This window comes from Acinonyx jubatus, chromosome D4 (assembly GCF_027475565.1).
Source record: "Acinonyx jubatus isolate Ajub_Pintada_27869175 chromosome D4, VMU_Ajub_asm_v1.0, whole genome shotgun sequence".
NCBI lineage: Eukaryota > Metazoa > Chordata > Mammalia > Carnivora > Felidae > Acinonyx > Acinonyx jubatus.
Window position 1 is genome coordinate 36338923 of NC_069391.1, and position 24048 is coordinate 36362970.

General features: G+C 48.1%; 3 protein-coding genes across 15 annotated transcripts in view; 2 read left to right on the forward strand and 1 right to left on the reverse strand.

Annotated features, from left to right (window-relative positions):
• TMEM8B (transmembrane protein 8B) overlaps positions 1-24048 on the reverse strand; it is a 69095-nt gene that overhangs the window by 26323 nt on the left and 18724 nt on the right. For 2 of the 13 annotated variants that reach the window (XM_053204941.1, XM_027039415.2), the window contains 3 exons: positions 17207-17353; positions 16957-17096; positions 15787-16707 (listed from right to left, as the gene is read on the reverse strand). In XM_053204941.1, coding sequence (XP_053060916.1) covers positions 16326-16707; positions 16957-17096; positions 17207-17353 — 669 coding nt within the window. In that variant the 3' untranslated portion in view covers positions 15787-16325. Of the gene's footprint in view, positions 1-1504; positions 1716-7937; positions 8064-15786; positions 16708-16956; positions 17354-24048 lie in introns of those variants that run through there. The other 11 variants (XR_003413967.2, XR_003413966.2, XR_003413964.2 and 8 more) reach the window with 11 other exon arrangements.
• On the forward strand, positions 2778-3926 carry LOC106981233 (olfactory receptor 13J1). Its single transcript, XM_015079373.3, has one exon. The coding sequence runs from the start codon at positions 2787-2789 to the stop codon at positions 3723-3725; it is 939 nt and encodes a 312-aa protein (XP_014934859.1). The 5' UTR covers positions 2778-2786; the 3' UTR covers positions 3726-3926.
• Positions 12387-13481, forward strand: LOC106981232 (olfactory receptor 13C7-like). The gene has a single exon (XM_015079372.3). It carries the CDS (start codon positions 12465-12467, stop codon positions 13479-13481), a length of 1017 nt encoding a protein of 338 aa, XP_014934858.1. The 5' UTR covers positions 12387-12464.

Consider the following 24048-nt stretch of genomic DNA (forward strand, 5'->3'; position numbering starts at 1 on the left):
TAGACAAAGTTTGCTCCCTACCCCAAGGGCTGTTCCTTCTATACTGACACGTCCAGGGTCCCAGCTTGGTCTCCATTCATCCTAGTAGTCCTGCTTGGTCCTCTGAAGCCCTGGCCACAAGTCCAAGGATCCGTACTACCAGGTGTGTGTGTGTGTGTGTGTGTGTGTGTGTGTGTGTGTGTGAGAGAGAGAGAGAGAGAGCCCATGAGAGAGTGCCTGCTACACATATGCATACACTCACGTGGATGACCATACAGGCACATACATGAGCCCATGTGTGGCATATACACGCACAGGCACATATGTGCATACAGGGGGGGTCAAACAGTTGTTTGTACACACACATGGAGTTGGGGGCATATATGGGGACATTACGTGGGTGTATGTATATTGCGATAGAGAGCCAACAGCTGCTTATGTTTGTTAGTGACTTCAGGGGATAGATTATAGTATGTGGAGCCGTGCAAAGGAAGCTATGGCATGGCCCAACTACTGGGGCTTCGGGAAAGCACAGTGCCACCTCTATGCTGCCCACAGCCCTGGCACAGCGCCTGCTGCTATTGACACTCTGTTAAATAGAGGTGCCCCTCCATGAGCCCTGTCTCAGGTTTTCCCAGCCGAATCTTGGAGGGAGCTTGCGGATCACACTCCTCTACCCCACAGTGTGTCTAGACACAGTCAAGAAAAGGCAAGACCTTCTATTTGAGGTCCCAAGACTAGGGCAGAGCCCTCCCTGCTGCAGAAGAGGCCCTTCGTTCCTGCAGTAGGACCCAGAGCCCTGGACCCTGTGTTTATTCTGTGTGAGAGGAAAGTGTCCACAGGGGCCACTCGCCTTGAACTTTGCTGGGTGGTGCAGGCCCAGTAACACCCAGAGACTCCATACTGGGAAGGATTTTTGCGACCCTTAGCATGGCTTAACAGAAAGAGAGAGAAAAAAAAGGAAGAAGTATGTCCATGGGAGATGTAGGCTTCCTGTCATTAGAGGCCCGCAAACAGAAGCAGGATGAAGCTAGGCATGGGAATTGGAGATGATTTCTGCATAGAAATGGTTTGAATTTAGTGGCCCGGGAACATATTTGTTCCCCTAATGCCTAGCATGGTGACTGTAATAGGAGCTCAATCTCTCCTTCATTCTGGAATGGGTAAACACAGGAGGAGTAAAAGAAGGAAACTCTCATGCAAGTGAGGCACGGACAGGAACTGGTGCTCACTCTAGATCCGGGCTTGGACAGTGTGTCCCATGGGTTTATTGACATCTTGCAAGTGTCTGAAACACTAAGTATGTCCATGGGACATGTTGACTCATGCTCATTACCTGGTAAGAAGACTGAGGGGAGAATGTGGGAGAAAGATGTTCATCCATTGTGATAAAAGAACAACCAACATTTGGTGCTTGACAGAAGCAAATCTCTGCCGTGAGCATGATGTCAGTGCCATGCATTTGGGAGGACTAGATTCTAGGCCCACCTTGCCAGAGGCTTACGATGTGACCTCAGCTTCCTACCTGTGCAATGAGATCCAATGGATTCACCTCTCAGGGAGTTTTCCATGCAGATGCCTTAGGAATTCATGAAGTCAAAGCAGCTCTAGCTCAGGCCCAGAGACAATAGGAGGTTTGAGGCCAGGCCAACTAGTCCTTCAAATTTCAGCTCAAAAGCCTGTGATGAAGGCAGATTCTGAAGGTCAATCCACACACAGTAGCTGACAAACAGGCCCTGTGGAAGGACAGGTTGGATGAGCCAACTGATAAGCTCAGAGATCAGCAGCCCCTCCAATGTGAGGCACAATGTATGCTTCATGCATGGAGACCAGAGCTAACCTGAAGACACAAATCAGATTTCTGCAGGCTGAGAAATAAGGGAAAAGGGCATTCCCAACAGTGGGAACAGTATAAAGCAGCTCAGAGTTTCCTTAAAGCCAAGAGGAACCTCAGGAACCATCTAGCCCAGGGATTCTCAAGTGTGGCACTGTGGCCAGCAGAAGCAGCATCACCCAGACAAACTGAGTCAGAAACTCTGAGGATGGAACAACACAATCTGTATTTTAACAAACTTTCCAGGTGATTCTAGTACACATTCATTTGAAGACCTCTGATCCAGTATACTTTCTTCCCCAAACTATGTTAGTAGAATACTTATGTGCTGTAGATTAATGTAAAAAGAATGATACCCATGGTCAAATAAGTTTGGGAACTACATGCCATGTACCACTTTTGGAAAGCCACAAATCACATTGGCATATAAGGCTCTGAGAAGTCCTGCAGTAAAGAACTTTATTTACTTTCAATTAATCTAGTGGTATCTCAAATTAATTTTTCAGATTGCCTACTAACATTTCCATTAACACTCTCTTAGGGAAATGCTGATCCAGATCAATGCTCACTTTTCACGTGGATGAATTGCGACCTAGAGGTGAGGTGTACAGATTGTCCAAACTCGAGGACAGACTGTGCATAAAAGCTGGAAAAGGCCCAAGCAATATACTTCAACCCAAAAGATGTTCTTTTTTTTAATGTTTATTCTTGAGAGAGAGAGAGAGCATGAGCAGGGGAAGGGCAGAGAGAGAGAGGGAGACAGGGGATCTAAAGCAGGTTCTGCAATGAGAGCACAGAGCCCAACACAGGGCTTGAACTCATGGACTGTAAAGTCCTGACCTGAGCCAAAATCGGATGCTCAACTGACTGAACCACCCAGGCACCCCAACCCAAAAGAGGTTCTGTGGGCTCTCCACCACCGTACACCCTCTTTCCCTCCATCCCAGCTGTGTGCCCCCCTGAGCACTGCAGTATGGAGCTGGTCAATAGGACAGAGATCTCTGAGTTCTTTCTGAAAGGATTTTCTGGCTACCCGGCCCTGGAGCACCTGCTCTTCCCTCTGTGCTCAGCCATGTACCTGGTGACCCTGCTGGGAAACACTGCCATCGTGGCAGTGAGTGTCTTAGATGTCCGCCTGCACACACCCATGTACTTCTTCCTGGGCAACCTCTCCATCCTGGACATCTGCTACACGTCCACCTTTGTGCCTCTGATGCTGGTCCACCTCCTGTCAGCTCAGAAGACCATCTCCTTTATTGGCTGTGCAGTCCAGATGTGTCTGAGCCTGTCCGCAGGCTCCACAGAGTGTCTACTGCTCGCTATCATGGCCTACGATCGCTACCTGGCCATTTGCCGGCCACTCAGGTACCCCGTGCTCATGAGCCACCGGCTCTGCTTATTCCTGGCGGGAACCGCGTGGGGCCTCTGCCTCTTCAAGTCGGTGATTGAGACGGTCATTGCCATGAGGTTGCCCTTCTGTGGCCGCCAAGTGGTTAGTCACTTCACCTGTGAGATCCTGGCAGTGCTGAAGCTGGCATGCGGCGACACGTCAGTCAGTGAAGTCTTCCTGCTGGTGGGCGCCATTCTGCTGCTGCCTGTACCCCTGGCATTCATCTGCCTGTCCTACATACTTATTCTGGCCACCATCCTGAGGGTGCCTTCAGCCGCTGGGCGCCGCAAAGCCTTCTCCACCTGCTCGGCACACCTGGCTGTGGTGATGCTTTTCTATGGCACCGTAATATTCATGTACATGAAACCCAAGAGCAAGGAGGCACGCATCTCTGACGAGGTCTTCACGGTCCTCTATGCCGTGGTCACACCCATGCTGAACCCTGTCATCTACAGCTTGAGAAACACGGAAGTGAAGGAGGCTGCCAGGAAAGTGTGGGGTAGAAGTTGGACCTCCAAGTGAGGGACACCTGGGCTCTTTAGGGTAGTGGGTGAGGCCTCCTATAGGGAGGACAGGTGCGGTGCAGGGCTGTGTGGCTGGAATCTTCACCCCAGAAAGCCAGCATCGAGTCCCACTGGGGCCGCCACAGAAGGGCTCACAAAGCACCGCTTGGTTCCTCCCCTGGCATGGCCTGGCCAGCTCTCGGCACCACCACCTGCACCTCTACACCGGCTCCTGGCTGGCCTCAAGACTTCACTCTCAGTCTCCTTCCACTCTATCCTCCCTGGGGGATAGATAGAGGGGCCTCTAGATAGAGGGGCCTTTTTGAAAAGCACATGTGATCACACCCTCTCCTGACTGAAACCCAGTGGCTGCCCACTGCCCTCAGGACAAAGCATAACCTTCTCAGTGGGGCATTCAGGGCCCTCACAAGCCGGCCCTGCTAGTCCTGACTAACCCCTGGGCTCCTGCCCCATATTCCCCCTCCTGACAGCCACACGTGCCAGCCAGGTGTGAGCCCCGGGATTGGCCAGCACTGCCCAGCTCTGTGCTCTTTTGGCTCTTCCCACGAGGCAGCACAACTCCACATGTAAAAGGATGGCCTGACTGTCAAGGGCCAGCTCGAATGCCACCTCCCCAAGAAGCTTTGCCCCTCCCTGAGCTCCTCCTGCTTTATTTTCAGTGTTACTATAAGAGCAGAAAAGGTAAGAATCCACTCTGGCCCCACAGCCCAGCCCTGCCCAACCCTAGCCTCCCATAGGTTTCTTAAATACATTCACGAACACATCAGTGTAGGGGTGATAGTGACAGAGCCTGGGGTCCTTCCTGAATCTGAGCGGAGCTAAGTTCAGAGATGACAGGCATGGTACCCAGGGAGGTGACAGTAGAGGAAGTGATGAGGCCCAGAATCCATGATTTCCAGACCCGTCTGGCCACCAGGGCACCCATCACCCTGAACAGCCAGGGCCTGTGTTCCCGATGTCTCTCTTGAGCATGAAAAGCAGCCTCTTCCATGCCTCCCAGCCCAGCATCCAGGCCTCACCTGGCTTTGGGGAGACTTGCTCTATCCTTCCTTACCTCATTGGAGGGATCCTGCCAGAGCTGCCCCTTCCTGGTGCTCAGCCTCTTCTCAGCTTTCCTTTCTGAGAACTCAGTGAGCACACAGCAGAAATGGATGCAGAGTCACAGGGCATCTCCCTTCCCTGCCCCCCTCTGGCCTCAGTGGTACTGTCTGTGTGATGGGGAAGCTAGCCTTGGCCTCCAGGAAGCAGTCCAGCTCTCCTGCCTGCCCCCCGCTGCAGGAAAGTGGAATCCTTGCTTGAGCCCTCTGTTCCCCTCCAGTCCCTCTTTCTGCTTCCCATGTCGGTCAGAACAGAGGCACGGAGGAAAGAAGCACAGCCTGCTCGCTGAAGCTCAGCCCTTTCTGACCAGGCCAGAGTGAAGGCTGCCCACAAAGATGCCCAGCTTTGATGCCAGGACAAGAATCTGGATGTTATCAGGTGGGCATTGGGGGTGTTAAAATCACATTTACTTTTAGATTAGTGATTAGATATCATTTTCACCAATGAAATTAGTGAAGAACTTTTTTACTGTCCGTTGGTAATGAAGGTGCAGTGAAGAAGTAATGTCATCCACTGCTGGTGAGGGTGGAAATAAGTTAATATAAATTCCTGGCAAAATCAGCCAGAAGTATGGGGGCGCCTGGGTGGCTCAGTCGGTTGAGCGTCCAACTTTGGCTCAGATCATGATCTCATGGTTTGTGAGTTCGAGCCCCGCGTCGGGCTCTGTGCTGACAGCTGGCAGCCTGGAACCTGCTTCAGATTCTGTGTCTCCCTCTCTCTCTACCCCTCCCCTGCTCGCGCTGTCTCTGTCTCTCAAAAATAAATAAATGTAAAAAAAAAATCAGTCAGAAGTATGAATCAAAAGACTTAAAAATTGCTGGACTCTGTGGCCTAACACGTCTACTTGTAGGAATTAGTCTAATATGATCATTAGAGGTGCAAAGATCTATGAATAAGGATATATATATACGGACATTAATCACAGCATTATTTATAGTAACAGGAAGTTGTAAGAATCTTAACATCTAATCATAGAAGAATGTCCAAATAAATCTTGGTGGTGTCCAATAATAGAATATGATGCAGCCTTCAAAAAATTCTTATTTTCTGAAGAATATTTGATAATGGAAAATGCTCCCAATGTAGTTAAATAGAAAAAAGCAGAATTCACAACTTTGTATTCACTGCGATCCCAATATTATTTGTTTAAGTATTTTTGTTATGGATTTATGAATAAGTATATATGCAAAAAATTCTGGGAAACTATGACAAAATATTAAGAGTTTCCACTGGGTGGCGGGATTAGATAGGATTGATAGGTTAGATAAGGATTGTTTCTTTATTTAACTAATTCCAGTATTTCCAATATTTATAACATGAACGTGACTTAGAACGTAAAAATAAGGTGATTCATTTTTAAGAAATGGACGATCTCCTGGCTCCAGAGTAGAGCACAGACGAGAAGGCCTCCAGCCTGAGGGGCATGCAGTGAGGAAGCTGTTGACATAATCCATAAGCCAGTCTCTCATGAGGGCTGACGAGGCGGGCAACCAAGCAGAGAGAGGGCAGCTGGGAAATATTTGGGATCTACAGATGACTACAGAGGTGGACGAGAGAGAGAATGGCTTTGTGGGTTGAAGCTTGGGTTTCAGGCTTATTTGGGTGGATAGCGCTGCTGCCCCTTGAGACAGAGATGGAGAAAATGAGAGCAGTGAGGGGATGGTGTTGGGTTCCAGGTGTCCGTGGGCAGCAAGAGGGCACTGGTCCATGACCATGTAGAAAACAAATAGTACCAATCTTCGAATGTTTTACTTTGACCTGTGATCTTGATAAAAATCCCAAAGGACAAGACATAGTATCACGGGAAAATCTGTAGCTGCCACTGTTTTAGTGAAGGCTGTGTTGTAGTTCCTTAACTGCGACAAGTTGTTATTCTTTATTATGAAGGAAAGGGAGGGGCACCTGGGTGGCTCAGTCGGTTAAGAGTCCAACTCTTGGTTTTGTCTCAGGTCATGATCTCACAGTTCATGAGTTCGAGCCCCACATCGGGCTCTATGCCGACAGTGTAGAGCCTGCTTGGGATTCTCTTTCCCCTCTCTCTCTGCCCCTCCCCTGCATTCTCTCTCTCTCTCTCTCTCTCTCTCTCTCTCTCTCTCTCTCTCTTTCTCAAAAGAAATACACTTAAAAAATTTTAAGTGAAGGAAATGGAAAGGAAAGGAAACATAAGGAGATAGGAAGGGAAGAGAAGGGCAAGGAAACCTATAGAGACCCGTGATTAAATCCCTGACTTAATCTCCCTCACAAGTGCTCAGGGCCTCATACTCTAGACAGCGATTCACTTTGCTAAACTTTCACGAGTCCCCATCCTCACAATATTCCTGAATGAAGATGCCCCTTTTCACGGACCAAGACACGCAGGCCTGCGGCAGGGGGCCACAAACTCCAGTCCTCAGATCCAAGGGGCAGGACAGCAATGAGACTCAGTCAGAATCTGTCCCGTGTCTCTCCTGTGCCCACCTCACTGCAACCAGGCCCTCCTGGGAAAGCACAAGAATCCTGGGGTGTCCAAGCCCCACAGCTCCCAAGCCCTCAAACTTGTGTGGTTCCAGAGTTTGAACTTTAAATTGGGCAGGGACTGAGAGGTCCTCCGGGGCCCAGAGCAGGAGAGCTGTGTGGCAGGGGACCAAGAGCTGGTCCTGGAGGCCTTGGCCCTGGCCCATCCCAGAACTGTGTGTCTGCTTGTAACGAGCTCAGCACTTGCCAGCTCTGTCTCCCAAGCCTCGGGTCAGAACACCTGGCAGCCTGCTCCAGCTACCTGCAGGTGCTAATGTCACTGGGCAGTAGGTGTGAGGTAAGGACAATCGATCTAGCATGTGGGCTGTTCTCATGAAACCTTTTTTCAGTGTATGAAAACCGGAATATTTGCTTGTGAAAGAGGACATAATGATACTAGCAATATTGGCTACCACTTACTGATTGCTTATCATGTGCCAGGGTCTGTGCTAAGAGCTCTGCATGCCTTGTCTCGCTGGATCCTCAAAACTATCCCACAAGGGAACACTATTCTTATCTCCACTTTACAGGTGAGGAAGGTGAGGCTCGGAAAACTGTGAGCAAGTGGCAGGTCTGGGACTTGGGCCCTGGTTGGTCTGACTCCAAAGCCCACACTCACCTGCTCTGCCATCCAGCGAGGAAGTAGTGAAGCAGGAATCCTAGATCCAGTCATGTCAGGGAACTTGTAACGGAAGCTTTGGTCATCTTATTCCCATCACCTTTCTTTTAAAATAATTTGTGAAGCCTAAAATAAAATATCAAATGGTTCAAACTAGTCGCCAGTCAATGAAATTGATACAATATTTACCTTGCAAAGTAACCCTGGGTCTGTCAGACCTCAGGGTTGGAAGTTGCTAGACAGAGTGAGGAAATGTTTCAGGGGTTACAGAGTACTAGAAGTCACCTAAGTGAGTGCTTCCATTCACAGAAGGAGAAATTTGACCAAGGTCATACAGCAGAATCAGAACAAAGGCAATAATCACTCCTGTCCCAGGGCTCCCAGTCCTAGCTTATGGCATCACCTTGACTCTCAGGAGGTCTAAATCTAGGGCGTGGAATTAGACAATTATTCTCAGACACTCGGTTTGCTATCTCTGTGTGAACCTGATTTTCCAGAACATGACAGAGTGTGAGACATCGGCAGACAGATGCCAGAGTGGTATTCTGAGTGTACTGTGAGATAATATCGTACCCAAATACTCAGCAATATTTCAGGTTCTCCTCCTCCCAGCATGTGGTAGGATTACACAGGGCCAGTGAAGTGTGGGCAGATGTGACACATGTCACTTCTGGGGCGGAGCATGTAACCGCTGGTGTGAATGCCCTAGTGTGTCCTTCCCCAGCCATCACAACCTGTGATGTCCAGATGGTGGAGCCTCCATCAGCCAGGATCTCTGAGGAAGACAACATGGAACAGAACCCCCTAAAGACCTACAAAGGACATGTAGCATGAGAAAGAAGTAAACCTTTGTCATGGTAAGCCACTAAGATTATGTGTGACTGCAGCAAAACCTAGCTCATCTTAACTGATGCACCCGGGGAACAGCAGCCGCTCTCTGGTGCCCCATCTTGTGGCCATGGAGCAGAGTCAAAGTTGTCAGTTACCTGGACACATGGCATTTTCTAGGTACAGACCTATTTCTTTGGGGCCATAAGTCTGTCACCCCATGAGCTGGTTCTAATTTCCATGAATGTATTATGATCAGACTCCTAAATTGTGAGGAAACCCACTACTCTCTGACTTAGCTCTTCAGAAAGAGCAGGTGCCATGACAAGGAGAAGACTGGCACCCCCAAAGTTCTTCTCCCAGCAATCACAACAGTCGCATCCTCTGTTGCTGTGTGTGTGTTGGTGGGGGAGGTGATCTCAAAGTGAGACATCTGGGACGAGGGTTTGGAGCAGCAGAATAGCACCAGATCTCAAATGGCAATCATCGACACTGCCTGGGTGCAGGCACCGAGGGTAACAATGATGAATCGGGCATTACTCTTTGATTAAAATAGCTCACAGTCACTTGAGAGAGGGACAACACACTACAATGCAGGGCAGAATGCAATTAACCTGTGCTTATAGCGGTAAGCATCATGTTGTTGGGATGGTCAGTTCTAGGAAGGCATCTGAGCGGTCTGTGCAGAGGAGGGGTGTGAGAGCAGAGCCTTGAAGGATGAATGGAAGAGAAAGGCCTCTCCAGCTGAAGAAAGAGTATGAAGAGGGATGAGATAGGAGTGTGTGGGGTTTGTCCATTAATGGGGAGTGGTCTGGTGAGGCTGGAGCAGGTGTGTGTGTAGGGGAGATGGGGCAAGCGGGCAGGCCACAGCCTGTTTTCAAAAGCCCTCAAATGCCTCTGCCATTCCCACTTGGTCTTTTTGTTAGAGATGAGGGTGAGGAAGAGAAATGTGGGGACAGGTGGTTTCCCACCTTTCACCTACTTGGGAACCCCCCCACCACCACACGTCCACACACACACACACACACACACCTGTGTCAGGTATCAGAATTTGAGGTTAACATAGCTCAATTTGTAAAAACACACCGAGTACAGACCAAGCCCTTATTCTTGCATCTGAAATGTTGTGGGTATAATCCACACACATGAGGTGATAACCTAGAAAAGGTGCTTCCTTTTAACTTCTTTACAGATTTCAAGTTTTACTTTGTCTTTACATCCTAGACTCAAAGAGAATCTCAGAGGTTTCTAAAGCCCAGAGAGAGGAAGGGACATGCCCAACGTCACCTAGCGTGAGGGAATGAGTGTAAAGTATTAGGACGGAAGCCACACCAGCCTCTGCTGTATTCTCAGCTCCTAGCACAGGGCCTGGCATATAGTAACTGCTCCACAGTTATCTGTTAAATGAATGAATGAATGAGCCACCATCATACTCAGGCAATTCTGTATCTTTTTGCCAAACCTCAGCAAGAGAAACCCTGCCCTTAATTGCTCATGTGGATAAGATGTAAGTTCCAGCGCTGACCCAGATTAATCAGCTGCCTCTGTATCTCCAGAAACACCCTTAACAGTTACCCTAATTCAGGCCAGAGAAGGGAACAGTGGCACCAGCTCTGGGGATGCCGGGGGTCATGACAGACGCTGGAACCCTTGTCAGGAGGTGGTGAGCACAGATCCAGCAGGTGCTCTGTGACTGAAGATGCAGCCTTTGATCTGGATCCTCATACAACATGTAGCACTAGGCAGCACACTAGCACCTTTGCGGGTCTGCCTCATCTGAGCTACACAGCACCTCCATTTTTCAGAGGGATTCTGAGTCTCAGATAAGCCATGTGACTTGGTCAATCTCACGCAGCTAATTAGTGCTTAGTGACGCTGGGGTGCAAAGCTAGGTTTTTTGAATCATGCATTGAATATCTGTTGAGTGACTGCTCTTGGCATCACTCACTGTAGGAGGTGTGTGAAGGAAGGAAATGGGGTCCTGCTCTCTAGTAGAGGGGACGGGTGCACAGCACACTGTAGAACAGAGGGACAACCAAAGGTGGAGGGAACACAAGAAGGGAGCATGTAACCCCTCATGGAGCAGGGAGAAGAGAGACAGAGAGAATGAACAGGGCTCTGAAGGATGAGCAGGAAGCCCCCACTGGGGAAGGGAGGGAGGACCTGCCTCTAAAAGGGAATGCCTGGATGGCTGTCAATTAAGCATCTGATTCTTGATCTCAGCTCAGGTCTTGATCTCAGGGTTGTGAGTTCATGCCCCGTGTTGGGCCCCACACTGGGCATGAAGCCTACTTAAAAATAAATAAATATAAAAAAATAAAATAAAAGGAAACTTCTTGGGCAAGATGTAGCACTGGGAAAAGACAAGATTCATTCAGCAGAGGATGAGCCCGTCAGCTCCTACAAATGCTAGATGCAATGAGGAAGAGGAATGAGGGGAAAAAATCCATCCCTGACAGACAAATGGAACTCCAGTGCTGTCACAGGACAATGGCCTCACAGTCAATCCAGGAGTGAGGTGACTATATCTTCTGTATGTTAAATGTCACACTCAGCTCCTGTTTCTGCTTTAAACCAGGGGTTACCTGGGCCATAAGACAGCCGTCCTGCCTAACAAGACTGCTGTACCTTAGGGACATTAGGGCTCCCTCCTGACACTGGCATTTCCCAAGGAGGCAATGAGACCAGCTCAGAAGAGCAACAAAAGCCACCTGAGAGAGAACTGCCACCTCTGCCTACCCCTCCCTTTTAAAACTAGTCACTGAATGATAACACCCCTGCCAGATTAGAGCCTGGTGTTCCCTCCTCCTGAGACATCATTGTCAATATAATTTATTCTGTAAGGCAATATGGAGGCCAAGAAGTGAGTCACTTGGCTTACATGACCAGGGTTAGATCCTGTGACCAGTGGCTCTACTGGAATTTTATGTTCTTATATGATCTTCTAAAAATCAATGGATGAGGGAAGGAAAAAAAAATCGACGGATGGCCTATCATTCCTTAAAGACAGATGACCACACATCAGGCTTACACATCTTGTGGAGTGGAAATGTTTGACCCTTAATGCCCAAAGGAACACTAGATGAGCATCACCCATCACCACAGGCCTTCCAAAGTTCATCTCACCTAATTCAGGGAAGAAAGGGGGCAACCTTATGATAGGTGTGATATGTTTCTGTCCATATATTTTTCTTACTGGTGTACCCACAGCACCTAAACAAGACCTAGCACAGAATAAGTATTCAAAACCCATTCAGCAAATGAATGAATCTGAAATACCATGAGCAAAATTCAACCATATGGAGTCATAACCTAAAAAAGATGCTTCCCTGAATAGCCAAGGACTCTTTATATTACAAAGGAGTGTGTCAAACATGAATCCTACCCTTGTCTCCCCTGCACCCACCCTGGGGAAAACAACAAAGAGTCTAGGGGTCTAGAATGTGCCTCATCTCCCTAAGTTACGTCACAACTTGAGGCAGAGCTGAGGGCCAGCTTACAGGCCAAGCTCAAGTTGTGATGTAACTTAGGGAGATGAGGCACATTACAGGTCCAATCCTCTCATCAGATGATGAAACTAAATTGCAGCGGCAGGGCTGACCTGCCCCCAGGGCACACATCCAGGCTGCTTGGCTTCCAGGTCAGCAAGAGCTTTTTCTGAGAGCTGTGTGGTCCAGACAGGGAAGGAGGGAGAATGAGATGGCAAACCAGACGGCTGTGACAGAATACATCTTGCTGGGGCTACACGAGCACCCTAACCTAGAGATGTTCCTGTTTGTGCTCTGCCTGGGCATCTACTCCATGAATGTGCTGGGGAACTCCCTCCTCATCGGCCTAAACATGCTGGACCCCTGCCTGCACAGCCCCATGTACTTCTTTCTCAGCAACCTCTCCCTCATGGACATCTGTGGCACATCCTCCTTTGTGCCTCTCACGCTGACCAACTTCCTGGAAGCCCAAAGGACCATCTCCTTCCTTGGTTGTGCCCTGCAGATGTACCTGACCCTGGCGCTGGGCTCCACGGAGTGCCTGCTCCTGGCTGTGATGGCATATGACCGTTATGTGGCTATCTGCCAGCCACTTAGGTACACAGAGATCATGAGTAGGTGGACGTGCCTGTGGATGGCAGTGCTGAGGTGGGGGACAGGTTTTGCCATTTCACTGCTGCAGTCCCTTCTCACCTGGAGCCTCCCCTTCTGTGGCCACAATATCATCAATCACTTCTTCTGTGAGATCTTGGCAGTGCTGAAACTGTCCTGTGGGGACATCTCTCTCAATGCACTGCTATTAATCATGGCCACGGCTGTCCTGACGCTAGCCCCACTCCTACTCATCTGCCTGTCCTACATTCTCATCCTTGCTGCCATCCTTAGGGTGCCCTCTGCCGCAGGCCGGTGCAAAGCCTTCTCCACCTGCTCTGCCCACCTCACAGTTGTGGTGGTTTTCTACGGGACCATCTCCTTCATGTACTTCAAGCCCAAGGCCGAGGACCCCAACCTGGATAAGATTATTGCATTGTTCTATGGGGTCGTGACGCCCTCACTAAACCCCATCATCTACAGCCTGAGGAATGCAGAGGTGAAATCTGCTGTCCTAGCCCTGCTCTGGGGAGACCTGCTCTCCAGGAAATTGTCCCACCTTCCCTGTTGCTCTTCAACTGTGTCACGCAAGACAGCTAGGTCCGTCATGGTAATTACTTCAAATCACAGTGGCTGAAACCCACAGGGTTTGTTTCTCACTCTTGCGGCAGGTCATCAGCAGTAGACTGGGCAGGCGGGTCTGCTCTGAACCATTGTTTTCATCCCTCGGGGTGTCAGGATGATAACGCAGCTACCACCTGGAACATTGCTAGTCACCATGACAAAGCCTGGCTGGCTCTTCAAGCTTCATTTCCACTTTATCCACCAACGCAAGCACAATGCCATGGCTAACATCAAGGGGGAGGTGAAACACACTCGCCATGTGTCTGGAAGGAGCGGGAAGACTGAGAAATCTGTGAATAGCCTAACGGTTGCCACGCCATCCTACAGTCAACCCAAGAGCCACTAGAGACGTGCCTTCCTTTTCTCTGACCATCACAACCCCACACATCGAATTAGTCACTAGGTTGAGAAAATCCACCTCCTAAGAGCTCCTAAATGGGTCCCTTCCTTTCAATGACATTGCCTAAAAAAACCTTCACTATCTCTCTCTCAAGTATCACAACAGCTGTGTCACCACATTTTTGTCCTCCAAACTCTCTTCAAAATCCTTCCTCTGCACTAGCTAACGCCCATTCAAAAAAACCCAAACAAACAAAAACAAAAACACCAAACTGATCATGCTACTCTCCTGCTTAAATCCCCCCAGTGGCTCATTTCTCATGGGATAAAAACCAGACCCCACCTCTCCATCCAACCTCATACTGGCTGCTTGCCTCAGCCCCACTCCACCCACACACACTCTCTGGGCCCAGGCCCGGCCAAACTATTCCCAGTTCCCCAACAACTATCAGTCTGCCCTGCCTCTGTGTCTCCCCCTTGCTCTTCCTTCTTGTGTCCAGACACTTCTTGACCTTTAGTTAACATCTACTGGCCACTCATCACAGACCAAGCGAGGCACAATACTGTGTCCTAAGTGCTTTACTCACTGGGGACCATTTGGAATGACAGAAATCTCAGTGGAGGAATGCAATATGGACACTGGTGACCAGAGAGAACCCTCTTCCAACACCTCGGCATTATGGAATCATTCAGCCCTCACTCAAATCTTCCCCCCTCTTCCTGAAAACCCCTCTGACTCCTCCTAGCTGGGTGGGGTCTGTCCCAGCTCTGTGTCCCTCTTCAGTGCCTTCTGTACTCTGTAGACTCTGTTCTGAATCCCAGCTATTTGGGTTCATGCAACCTAATGACCTGCGTCTGTACAACCTAATATGAAGAAAATGTATTTCTGATACGGCAACAGCCCACATCTCTTGGCTCACCATTCAGTCAGCCACATCACTCTGCTCAGCGCCCCAAGGAAAAGAGAATGCAGAAAGCAGAGAACAAAGGGATTTTTCCTGGCTTTTGAGCTTCCTAGGCTCTAAAGTCTTAACAGAAGAGTCTTAAGGCATAGACAAAAGATTAGGGAGAAAAACTGAAAAGGGAGACTTCTCCACTTCCAGATTATTAAAAGATTCCCTAAGCTAGGGAGAAGGAAGAGAGAGGAGAGGACGCAGCAAGGGCACTGGCACAGAAGGGTCCAAAAGGAAGAGGCCCTGGGCCCCAATCCCGAGGACAAACCCCTGGACAGGGTTCCAGGATCTGAAGGATAGAGCAACTCATGCCTTGCTGGTCAAGTAAAACTCCCAAATAGTCCCCCAGAGGAGAAATGGCTTCGAGGGCAGCCGAGGCCTCACAGGTCTTTGCATGTGGCACAGACGTCAGGAGAGCCTCAGCACTGAAAAGGGTTATGCAGATGGCACAGGAAAGCGCTCGGGGATGGCCTGCCTGCACTGCTGCCTGGGGACCAGGTGGAATGTGGGAACGCTCAGGGGATGGGTGCAGTGTGGACCCCGGTGACCAGAAAACTCTCTCCCAACATCTCTGCATTATATAAGATCCTTAAGACTCAGCTGTGACCCTTGTGGAAAGAGAAGAAATCCCAAACTGACGAAGGATGTTTCTCAGGCAAAATGGGGACTCAAAATAGAAGTTATGTACCGTGATATTTCTTGCACATTTGTGACTTGTACCTGCTAATCCAATTTCCTGAGACCTCAGCTTCCTTTCCTGTTGGGTGTGGGCACCACAAGGGAGGTCTGTCTCGCTAATTTAAATCATGTCAGCACATACACACACACACACACACACACACACACACACACACACACACTCACTCACTCACAACTCCCTACTCCCAGTGAATGCAGCCAGCCATGAGAGGGCAAAAGCTCCAGCAGCTCATTCTGGCTGGGTTCCCGCCACCCCTGCTGATTGCCTCAGACCCTCTCTTACCCTCTCCTCCCCACACCCTTGGCCCCAGGAAAGAAGGCAGCACAGAACCAGCAAATACTTCATTGGAGACACACCAGACTCCACCTGCATCAACTCAGAATACCAGCCGCCCCAGCCCCAGCCCCATCTGTCCTGCAATCCCCCTCCCAGCACAAGACAGCATGGCACAGCCCAGATGCTGCCTTGGGAAGGAAGCCTGAGGCCAGAGTTGCTGAGCTGCTGGGAAGATCTGGAGACTCAGTTTCCCCAAGATGGACTCCATTTCCTCGGGAATGATGCCATGTTCTGAGAGGGCTTTTTCTCCCGGGGAAGGAATCCATGTCCTTAGGAGGGCTCCATATCCCTGGGAAGGACTCCACACCCCTAGGAGTGACTCCTTGGTCCTGAGGGGCTCTGTGGCCCTGCACAGGCTCCAGTCCTTAAGAAGGACTCCATGGATGCAGGAAGACTCCAAGCCTTCAGGAAGTGCGCCAGGCCCCTAGAAGAGCTCCATGTCCTCAAGAAAGACTCCGTGGCCTCTAGAAACACAACCTGTCTCTTATCCCTGGGACGGCTCCACATTCCCAGGAAGGGCTCTCTGCCCCTAGGAAGGGTTCATATTCCCCAAGGGCCAGGCCCAAAGTCCCCCCTCAGCTGGCACAGATGCTGCTGACAGTGGCCCCTCCTGGGCCCACAAGGCCCAGCTCCTCCTGCTCATTGATGCACAGCTGGTAACCGCAGCCCCGGGCCCGGGCTCCAGATGGGACCCGGTGGTCAGTCTTGGCACGTGGGGGCAGCAAGAAGCCCACACTGCCAGCGATGAGCATATGCCAAATGCTGTGAATGTAGAAGTAGTTGTCTCGGGTCTCCACAAAAGCATAGAGTAGGACAGCACTGCCTGCAATAAGGCTGCCCGGGCACAGGTAGAAAAGCCAGCGGCGCCACGTGGGTGGGTAGCAATGCCGGCGGCGGACGCTGCGTACTGTCTGGGGGAAGCAGAGAAGTAGGACTCAGGAATACGAGGCCTTGTAACCCGAGCCAGAACTGGTCATTCTCAGGCTTCCCTGGAGCCCTGGTGGCGACCTGAAGGCACCTGCCAAGACTGGAGTGGGCACCACGAGCAGCGCCATGATGATGACCGGGTCCAAGCCATCTTACATTGAGGACCAGACACTCAGGGCCCTGCACCCAGGTGCTGCTGGGACTCCCCCCTCCCCTAGCCCTCCCAACCTTACCCAGGCTGTGGCCAAGATCCCCAGGGCGAAGAGACTGGGTCCGAGCAGGTTCCAGAGTCCATGCCGATCAAGCTGTAGAGCCATAGACAGCAGCATAGCCCCCAGCAAATACAGCACCTGGAGAAAGAGGACTCCGGGGGCTGGGCCGGGTGGGAGAGGGGCACTTGGCAATGCCCCCAGGGAGAGGTTGGGAGTGAATTTCAAGTAGACTTTGCCTATGGTTGTCCCCCAGGGCCCACTCTGGACTGACCTGCTTGACCACAGGCTGTAAACGAGCCATTGCAATGACAGTGACCCACACCGACATTAAGGAGCCCAGGAAATCACAGAACTGCAGCACATCGTAGTCCATGATGCAGAAAACCACAATGCCTGGCTGGTCACAGGCATGGTAAAACTGGAGGAAGAAATGACAGGCATTGAGAGAACCTGGGGCAGTAGTCCAGGTCCGTGAAACTGGAGAAAGAGACGATGAGGGTAGTATACTGCTGTCAGAAAAGCAGAGGTCAGAGATCACAGGCTGAGCAGAACTGGGAAATGCCTGACTGACTCCCTGCTTCTGAGAAGAATGTGGTAGGGAGGCCTGGTCTGCTTCACAAGTTGTATGTATCTGGCAGCCCCGACCCCTGTCCTCACTCTCCTAACCTTTCTCCTTCTGGAATGTACTGTGGTGAGCACCAGGCAGGCCGGGGATCCAGGTCTGTCAAACTGAGGCCAATCCTTCCCTACTTCTCATGCTCACCATGGGTCCCACATATAATCCCCACCCCTGGCCCAAGCTGTGGGGCTGGACTCTGATCTTGTGGCCAACCCAGACCCTAAGCCACCCCTGCATATCCCAGTCTCCCCTGATAGCTCAGGCTCATCTTCAGATGCATTCATCTTCAGGCTTACATTACCTGGCCCTCTTCATCCCCTCCCACCCGATGTCATGGGTGGAGAGATGAAACAGTAAGGAAAAAGGCAGTCCCTAGGCCATGGATAAGAGCATATCACTTTACACCACGGAAAAGAATGTAGGGAAGGGACAGTGTCCACCTATCCTCCACCGTGGGAAAGATGGTAAAGAGGAGAGTATTCAGGAGCTTCAAAGGGGGTGCAGAGGACACAGGTGGAACTGGATCAGACTATACTGGGCACCCCCATTAAGGAACCAAGGTCTGCAGTCAGCCATCCTTGGTCTGTGGTCCCAACCCCTCTGCCTCTCTGGACAATGCCTCTGGCATCCTGTGTTCCCTTATTTGTAAAAAGGGCTACCCAGGAATAACCTGAGTTCTCTTTGCCTTAGAACATCTACTGTCACCTCTCTCTGTACTTCCATGTAGAATTTATGTGATTTGATTATTTGATTATTTATTGGTATCAAACACTAATCACATGCATGGTTTTAGGACTATCTTTGGTGCAAAAATGACAGGAACATATATCCCTCTGTGTCATGTGCTATGAGCCTACCCAAAGACAAAACAGGACCTATGAGGACAAACAGCTCCAGACTGAAAACGAACATCATGGTGGCATGCTCACTCCCCCATCACCTGATACTGTCCCTGCTCCGGGTTAGGAAGACTAAATCCTTATGGTGATGAAAGAAGAAAATTTAAATGCTATAATGGGAGAAAAAAGGTTTTTGACCTATATAAACGATGAAAATCTACTCATTGGAGCTGACCTTGAGACATACTAGCAGATTTTAGGGGATCAAAAAAATTTCTTAAGATTCTGTGAAACAGTATGCTTGATCTCTGTCCCCTGCATGTCACCCCAGGTCCTCAGGGAGCCATGTCTACCAAGGGCATCTCTTGATCAGAGAAACAAGCTGGTGTCATTGCCAGGGTTGGAATGAAATACATCAGGCTGAACTGAAGCTGGGGCAGGAAAGCTGTGTTGTACCACCCAAAGGTGGCCTTTGAAGCAGCTTCATCACTGACTGAAGGGACCCTTTAGGTACAACTTGCAGCCCAGATCAACTTCTTCATCATTCTATTGAAAGGCAACCCTACATCACAAGGACTCTCTGAATCCCAAGAGAGGTGGCCTTACAGACCTCAGTGAGAGAGGTAGCCCAGCCTTCCACAGGCATAACCTTGGCTGTGGGTGGAGGGCAGGGATATCCAGTCCACAGGTGAGATAAGAGGTAGCTGAGTAATATCACAAGTCATTCCGTTCTGGCAGCAATGGGTCTCTGTCGCTTCTGGGAAGAATGGAAGTGGGAGAACCTGGTCTCCTGCTTGACTGCATTAGAGTTGAGAATGAGAAGGTGGAAGTGAGGTCAGGAAGAAGAGTTCAGGAAAAAACATTCTATCCTGACCTCAAATGACAAACCATGACACCCCAGCCTTAATCAAACAGTATCCCCTGTAGAAAAAAAGCAGATGGAAAACAGAAGCAGGTCTGTTGTGAAAACTAGAAGAATCCCATCCAGGTGCAGAGCTGCCAACAATAGAGTGGGAAAACAGACTCGAAAGTTCAGTCTCTAGAAACAAAGGATGAGAAAGAAATTGCTAAGTTTCTTTTTAGCTTGTTGAAGATTTCATCCAGTTATTCAAATTGTAAAATTTGCACCTGTGACAAAGGAAGAAATGTGAATAATGTAAGAATAGGGAAGAGCTAGGAGTTTAGAAAAAGAAAAAAAAATGAAGAAGAAAACTTAGGTGTATTAATTGGCATTGGGAAACCTTGGGTTTGATTCCTCCAAATTTTAAAGTCCTAAGCTTATGTATCTGTCTTCTGTCTTTCCCTTCACTTTGGAGGTAAAAAATGCTGTCCCTTCAGAAAGAGACTGCTTTGGAATGATCACGTTTTGAGTATCCCAGGCTTTTAAGTTTGGGGACATGGCTCCCTCTTACATATTATTAAACTGAGAAAGTGAGTTCTTACTGGGAAACTCTGAGAGACTTTTCATGAGAGTCCGCATCTGCATTAATATTAGTGTTTAAACACACCTAAAAGATTTATTTATCAAATTTTTCTTTCTCTTGTATGTCCTAATTAATTGAGAGTTAATTTTGGCTCCTAATCAAATCAATATTTTGGTCTTTTGCTATTTTAGCTATTGGATATTGATTATTCTCTACCTCTAAGACCAGATATAAGTACTACAGCTACTAAATTACCCAATACTGTTTTCTGATTTGGATTTCATTTTAAAACATTAATTCTACATTTCAGCCCTCACCGAGCACTTGCTCCATCTGCCTGACTTTCAAGTATTTAGGAGGAAATGCCCAAACTGGGCATTTCTGGAATGCCCTTTCTGGAAGAGGGACTTGTAATAAATCCTTCAATCTCAGATAAGAGAAGATACACATCAGCAAAAGAAAAGTAAAGCCGAATCACCTTGTAGTGAAGACACATCTAAAGGAATAATTAATTGAAGGCTGAGTTTCTCCTAGGAATTTCTCTGCACTGAAAAAAAAGAGTAGGGGATAATGGAGAGCTTGTCTCTGGAGTAGAGAGGTTTGGAGAGCAATCATTTCACTAGTATTCTATGGCTGATTATTCTCCAAGCATACTAAAAGGTCAGAGAGATTGTTTAAGGTTGTAGGAAACCCACGGGGATAGAGTTAAATTAAAATTGCAGCGTGAGGAGAACACCAATCCTGATCTGGCTACAGTTACTGCTGAATGTCTAAAAACACCATCAGTAAAGCCCATCACTGACTCCTTCATGGGGCACAATTTGCTAGGGAAACCAGCCAACAACCTGTGTCAGCTTACTTCATTGAAACTCCTCAACCTGGAGAAGACAGCATCTTGTCATTATATATTCTGGGATATACATATTTGCTTCCACCTGCTCTATTATTCGTGTAACAGAATCCATTATCCCTTGCCGTGGTACCATCTTTAACCAGGAGACACAATTTGTAGTCAACAAAGGAAAGCAAATCACTCACCACCACAGACTTCACTGGTGTAAACATATTGCCCATCTCCTAGAAGCAACCGGCTGAACAAAACACCAGAATGGCCTCCTGAAGGCTTAGTTATGGTGTCACCTGGGAGACTCTACTCTAAAAGTCTGGAATACTCTCCTGTATGTTTGGTGCCCAGTATGTGCTCGGCAAGCTCTAGTCATCTTATACTTTATGCCATATATGTTCATGAAAGCACATCCCTACTGTAATAAACTTTCCTCCATGCAGAAATAAAGAAACAAACTTGTAATATCGTTGATCTGCTGAAAATTATGGGCTATTTTCTACATTGGTATTCCTTATGTTAGCAGCAATAAAAAGAAGTGATAGAAATAACACAAGAAGATAAGGGAATATTTAAGAAAAAAAATTTAGACTACAAATTGGCTTTTGTTAATATAATTCTAATTTAATTTGATACTTCCTCAGCTTTGGACAGTTCTTTACTTATGAGGTAATTTTTGAAAATTAATGTAAATTTTTTTTCTATGGAATTTTATATTTTTATAACCTAACTGTAGAGTTCATCTAACGCTTCAAAATGGAGTTATCCAGGCACTATAGAATGTAAAACTGAAAATGCAGATATATTCAATCCGTGCAAAGATTGGAATATTTGCACTCAGGATATAATGGAAGTTACTGCTATTCTTTTATTTTCTGCTTCCATTTCCTCTTGGAAAAAATCATGGGATTTTGCCAAGGGCCACTAAGAATGACTTGTGAGGTATGAGAAACAGAAGAGATATGAGAAGGCAGGCTTGTAGCCAGGATGTCAGCAGTCAACAAGGAAAGCCCCAGACATCAGCTCTGTCTGGGTCTTTGGGGAGCGGATTGTAAGGATCTGACTAGCACTGTGAAGGGCTCACGGCTTTGGACTGCATGCGTTAGAGTTGCACAACTGCAATTATTGATAGATTTCCCTTGATGACTTCTTGTATTTGGTTATATTTTCTGACCTTTTCATTGGTTCCTACCTTTTAAGAATTTGAGAACTATTTTAATTTTTTTAATGTTTATTTATTTATTTTGAGAGAGAGAGAGAATGTGTGTTTGTGTGTATGTGTGTGAAATGGGAGAGGGGCAGAGAGAGAGGGAGAGAGAGAATCCCAAGCAGGCTCCATCAGTGTGGAGCCCAATGCAGAGCTCAATCTCATGACCATGAGATCATGTCTTGTGCCAAAATCAAGAGTCGGACACTTAACCAACTGAGCCACCCAGGTGCCCCTTGAGAACTATTTTTTAAAAAAGAATTTGAGAACTATTAACCTGAGGTCATAGGTTCTCTACATACTTCAGGATTTCTGAAAAACTGAAGTCAGGTTAGAAATTTATCAATTTCCTTGCTGCCTTGGTACTTGGAGAACAATATAGCTTGGTGATTACATGTGAGGGATCTATGGTTCTACCACTCATGTTACACCTCAGACAAAGTAGGTAAACTGCCCTCATCTGCAAACATGGATGATAAGGGCACCTATTTGGGTTCCTGGGTGGTTCAGTCAGTTAAGCATCAGACTCTTGATTTCAGCTCAGGTCATCATTTCACAGTTCGTGGGACTGAGCCTGAGTTAGGCTCTACACTGATAGCCTGAAGCCTGCTTGGGATTCTCTCTCCCCCTCTCTCTGTCTCTCCCCTGCTTGTGCACATGTGCTCACTCTCTCTCTCTCTCTCTCTCAAAATAAATAAACTTTTTAAAAAAAAGTACTTATCTATTACTCTAGTGCTATTGTGAGAACTCGGTTAGCAGTGCCTGACACACTAAATGTTATTTTATTATTACCGTTATCTGAACTGGTCTTGCTACATACAAAATCAAGTGCTGGATTTGTGACCTGTTTTTCTTTTAATGTATTTTACGTATTATGTAATGTATTTTGCATTTTAAATATTTTACATATTTACACTTTGAACTCCTGAAGAACAAACCTACTGTCTACTCCCATGCCCTGGATAGGACTCGATGCGCTACTCCCAGGTATAGACTGTCCTGGATTTGAAGACAGGGAAGACTGTCATCTACTGCCCTGGGACTGTTACCTGCAATATGATCAATGGGTCCTTAAATGCAGACTGTGGAGGAACGAAGTAAGTCTAGACTAAGTAAAGAATGGGAAAGGAAGAGAGATGGGAACTTGCCCAGGAAAACTGGATGACTAGTAGCTCTACATTTTGGCCCATGTGGTAAAAGAACAGGGGTTAGAGCAAGACTTCAGGCAACACCTCAGAGGCCAGGATCTTTTCCTTGATCTTTTGCTTATTATCCTGTGTGTTTCTCTTTTGTAAGTAGACTCCACACCTGACATGGGGCTTGAACTCACAACCCTGAGATCAAGAGTCACCTGGTCTACTGACTGAGCCAGCCAGGCATTCTGCTTATTATCCCATTTAAGAAAGTGGAAGCTCTGTATGTGATGTCAGTCACTGCAGGCTCCCCTGGTGTTCCAACTGGGGAAAAGGCCTTTTCTGTCAAGGACAATTTGCCACTGTATCCAGAATATGAGGAGTCATCTGGCATACTAAACTTAATTCTAGAGCCAATGCCCAGATGTTCGTGCAAAGTGCAGAGAATGGACACAGTCTCCCCACGTGCTCCAGGCTCCTAACACACTCAGGTACTCTTACTAACTATGAATTCCATTAGATCTGCATGCATCCAGGAGTGGGCTGGTGGAACAGTTGTTGCTAGAGGATGCGGTAGCAACAGTATAAAGGGCATCTGGCAGTAAAGAGAAACACTCTCTACTATAAAAATAGAATGAGGCACTGTCAGAGCAGGTCTAAAAGGGGTGGGGGCAGCCAAGCAAAGTTGGAGTGTGCCCTTCTCACCCAGCTGAAGAGGCCAAGGTCTCTCTACAGGGCATGGTTATAACCTCCTCTTCCTCATTTGTGCATGAACATCCTGGAGGACCCTACAGCATGCCCCTCAATTCACCCCCTACTTTCTCCTGAATGATAAGTAGGACTTTTGTGATTTGGACATATGTGTGATCTATTAATGCTGAACAAAACGGAAACACATATTGATTTTTGTGATTCTTGTTGCCAAGACAAGAGGAAAGTCTGAATCTATCTAAGATTTCTGCAGTGCTCATAAGCAGGCACTATATGTCACCAGATGCCAAGAGTCCAGAGATGAGCTGAAAAGATCCCTAGATGCAGCATCTCAGG

Bases quoted from the DNA above. Each gene is read 5' to 3' on its own strand.
- LOC106981233 (XM_015079373.3), top strand. From the start codon at position 2,787: ATGGAGCTGGTCAATAGGACAGAGATCTCTGAGTTCTTTCTGAAAGGA.
- LOC106981232 (XM_015079372.3), top strand. From the start codon at position 12,465: ATGGCAAACCAGACGGCTGTGACAGAATACATCTTGCTGGGGCTACAC.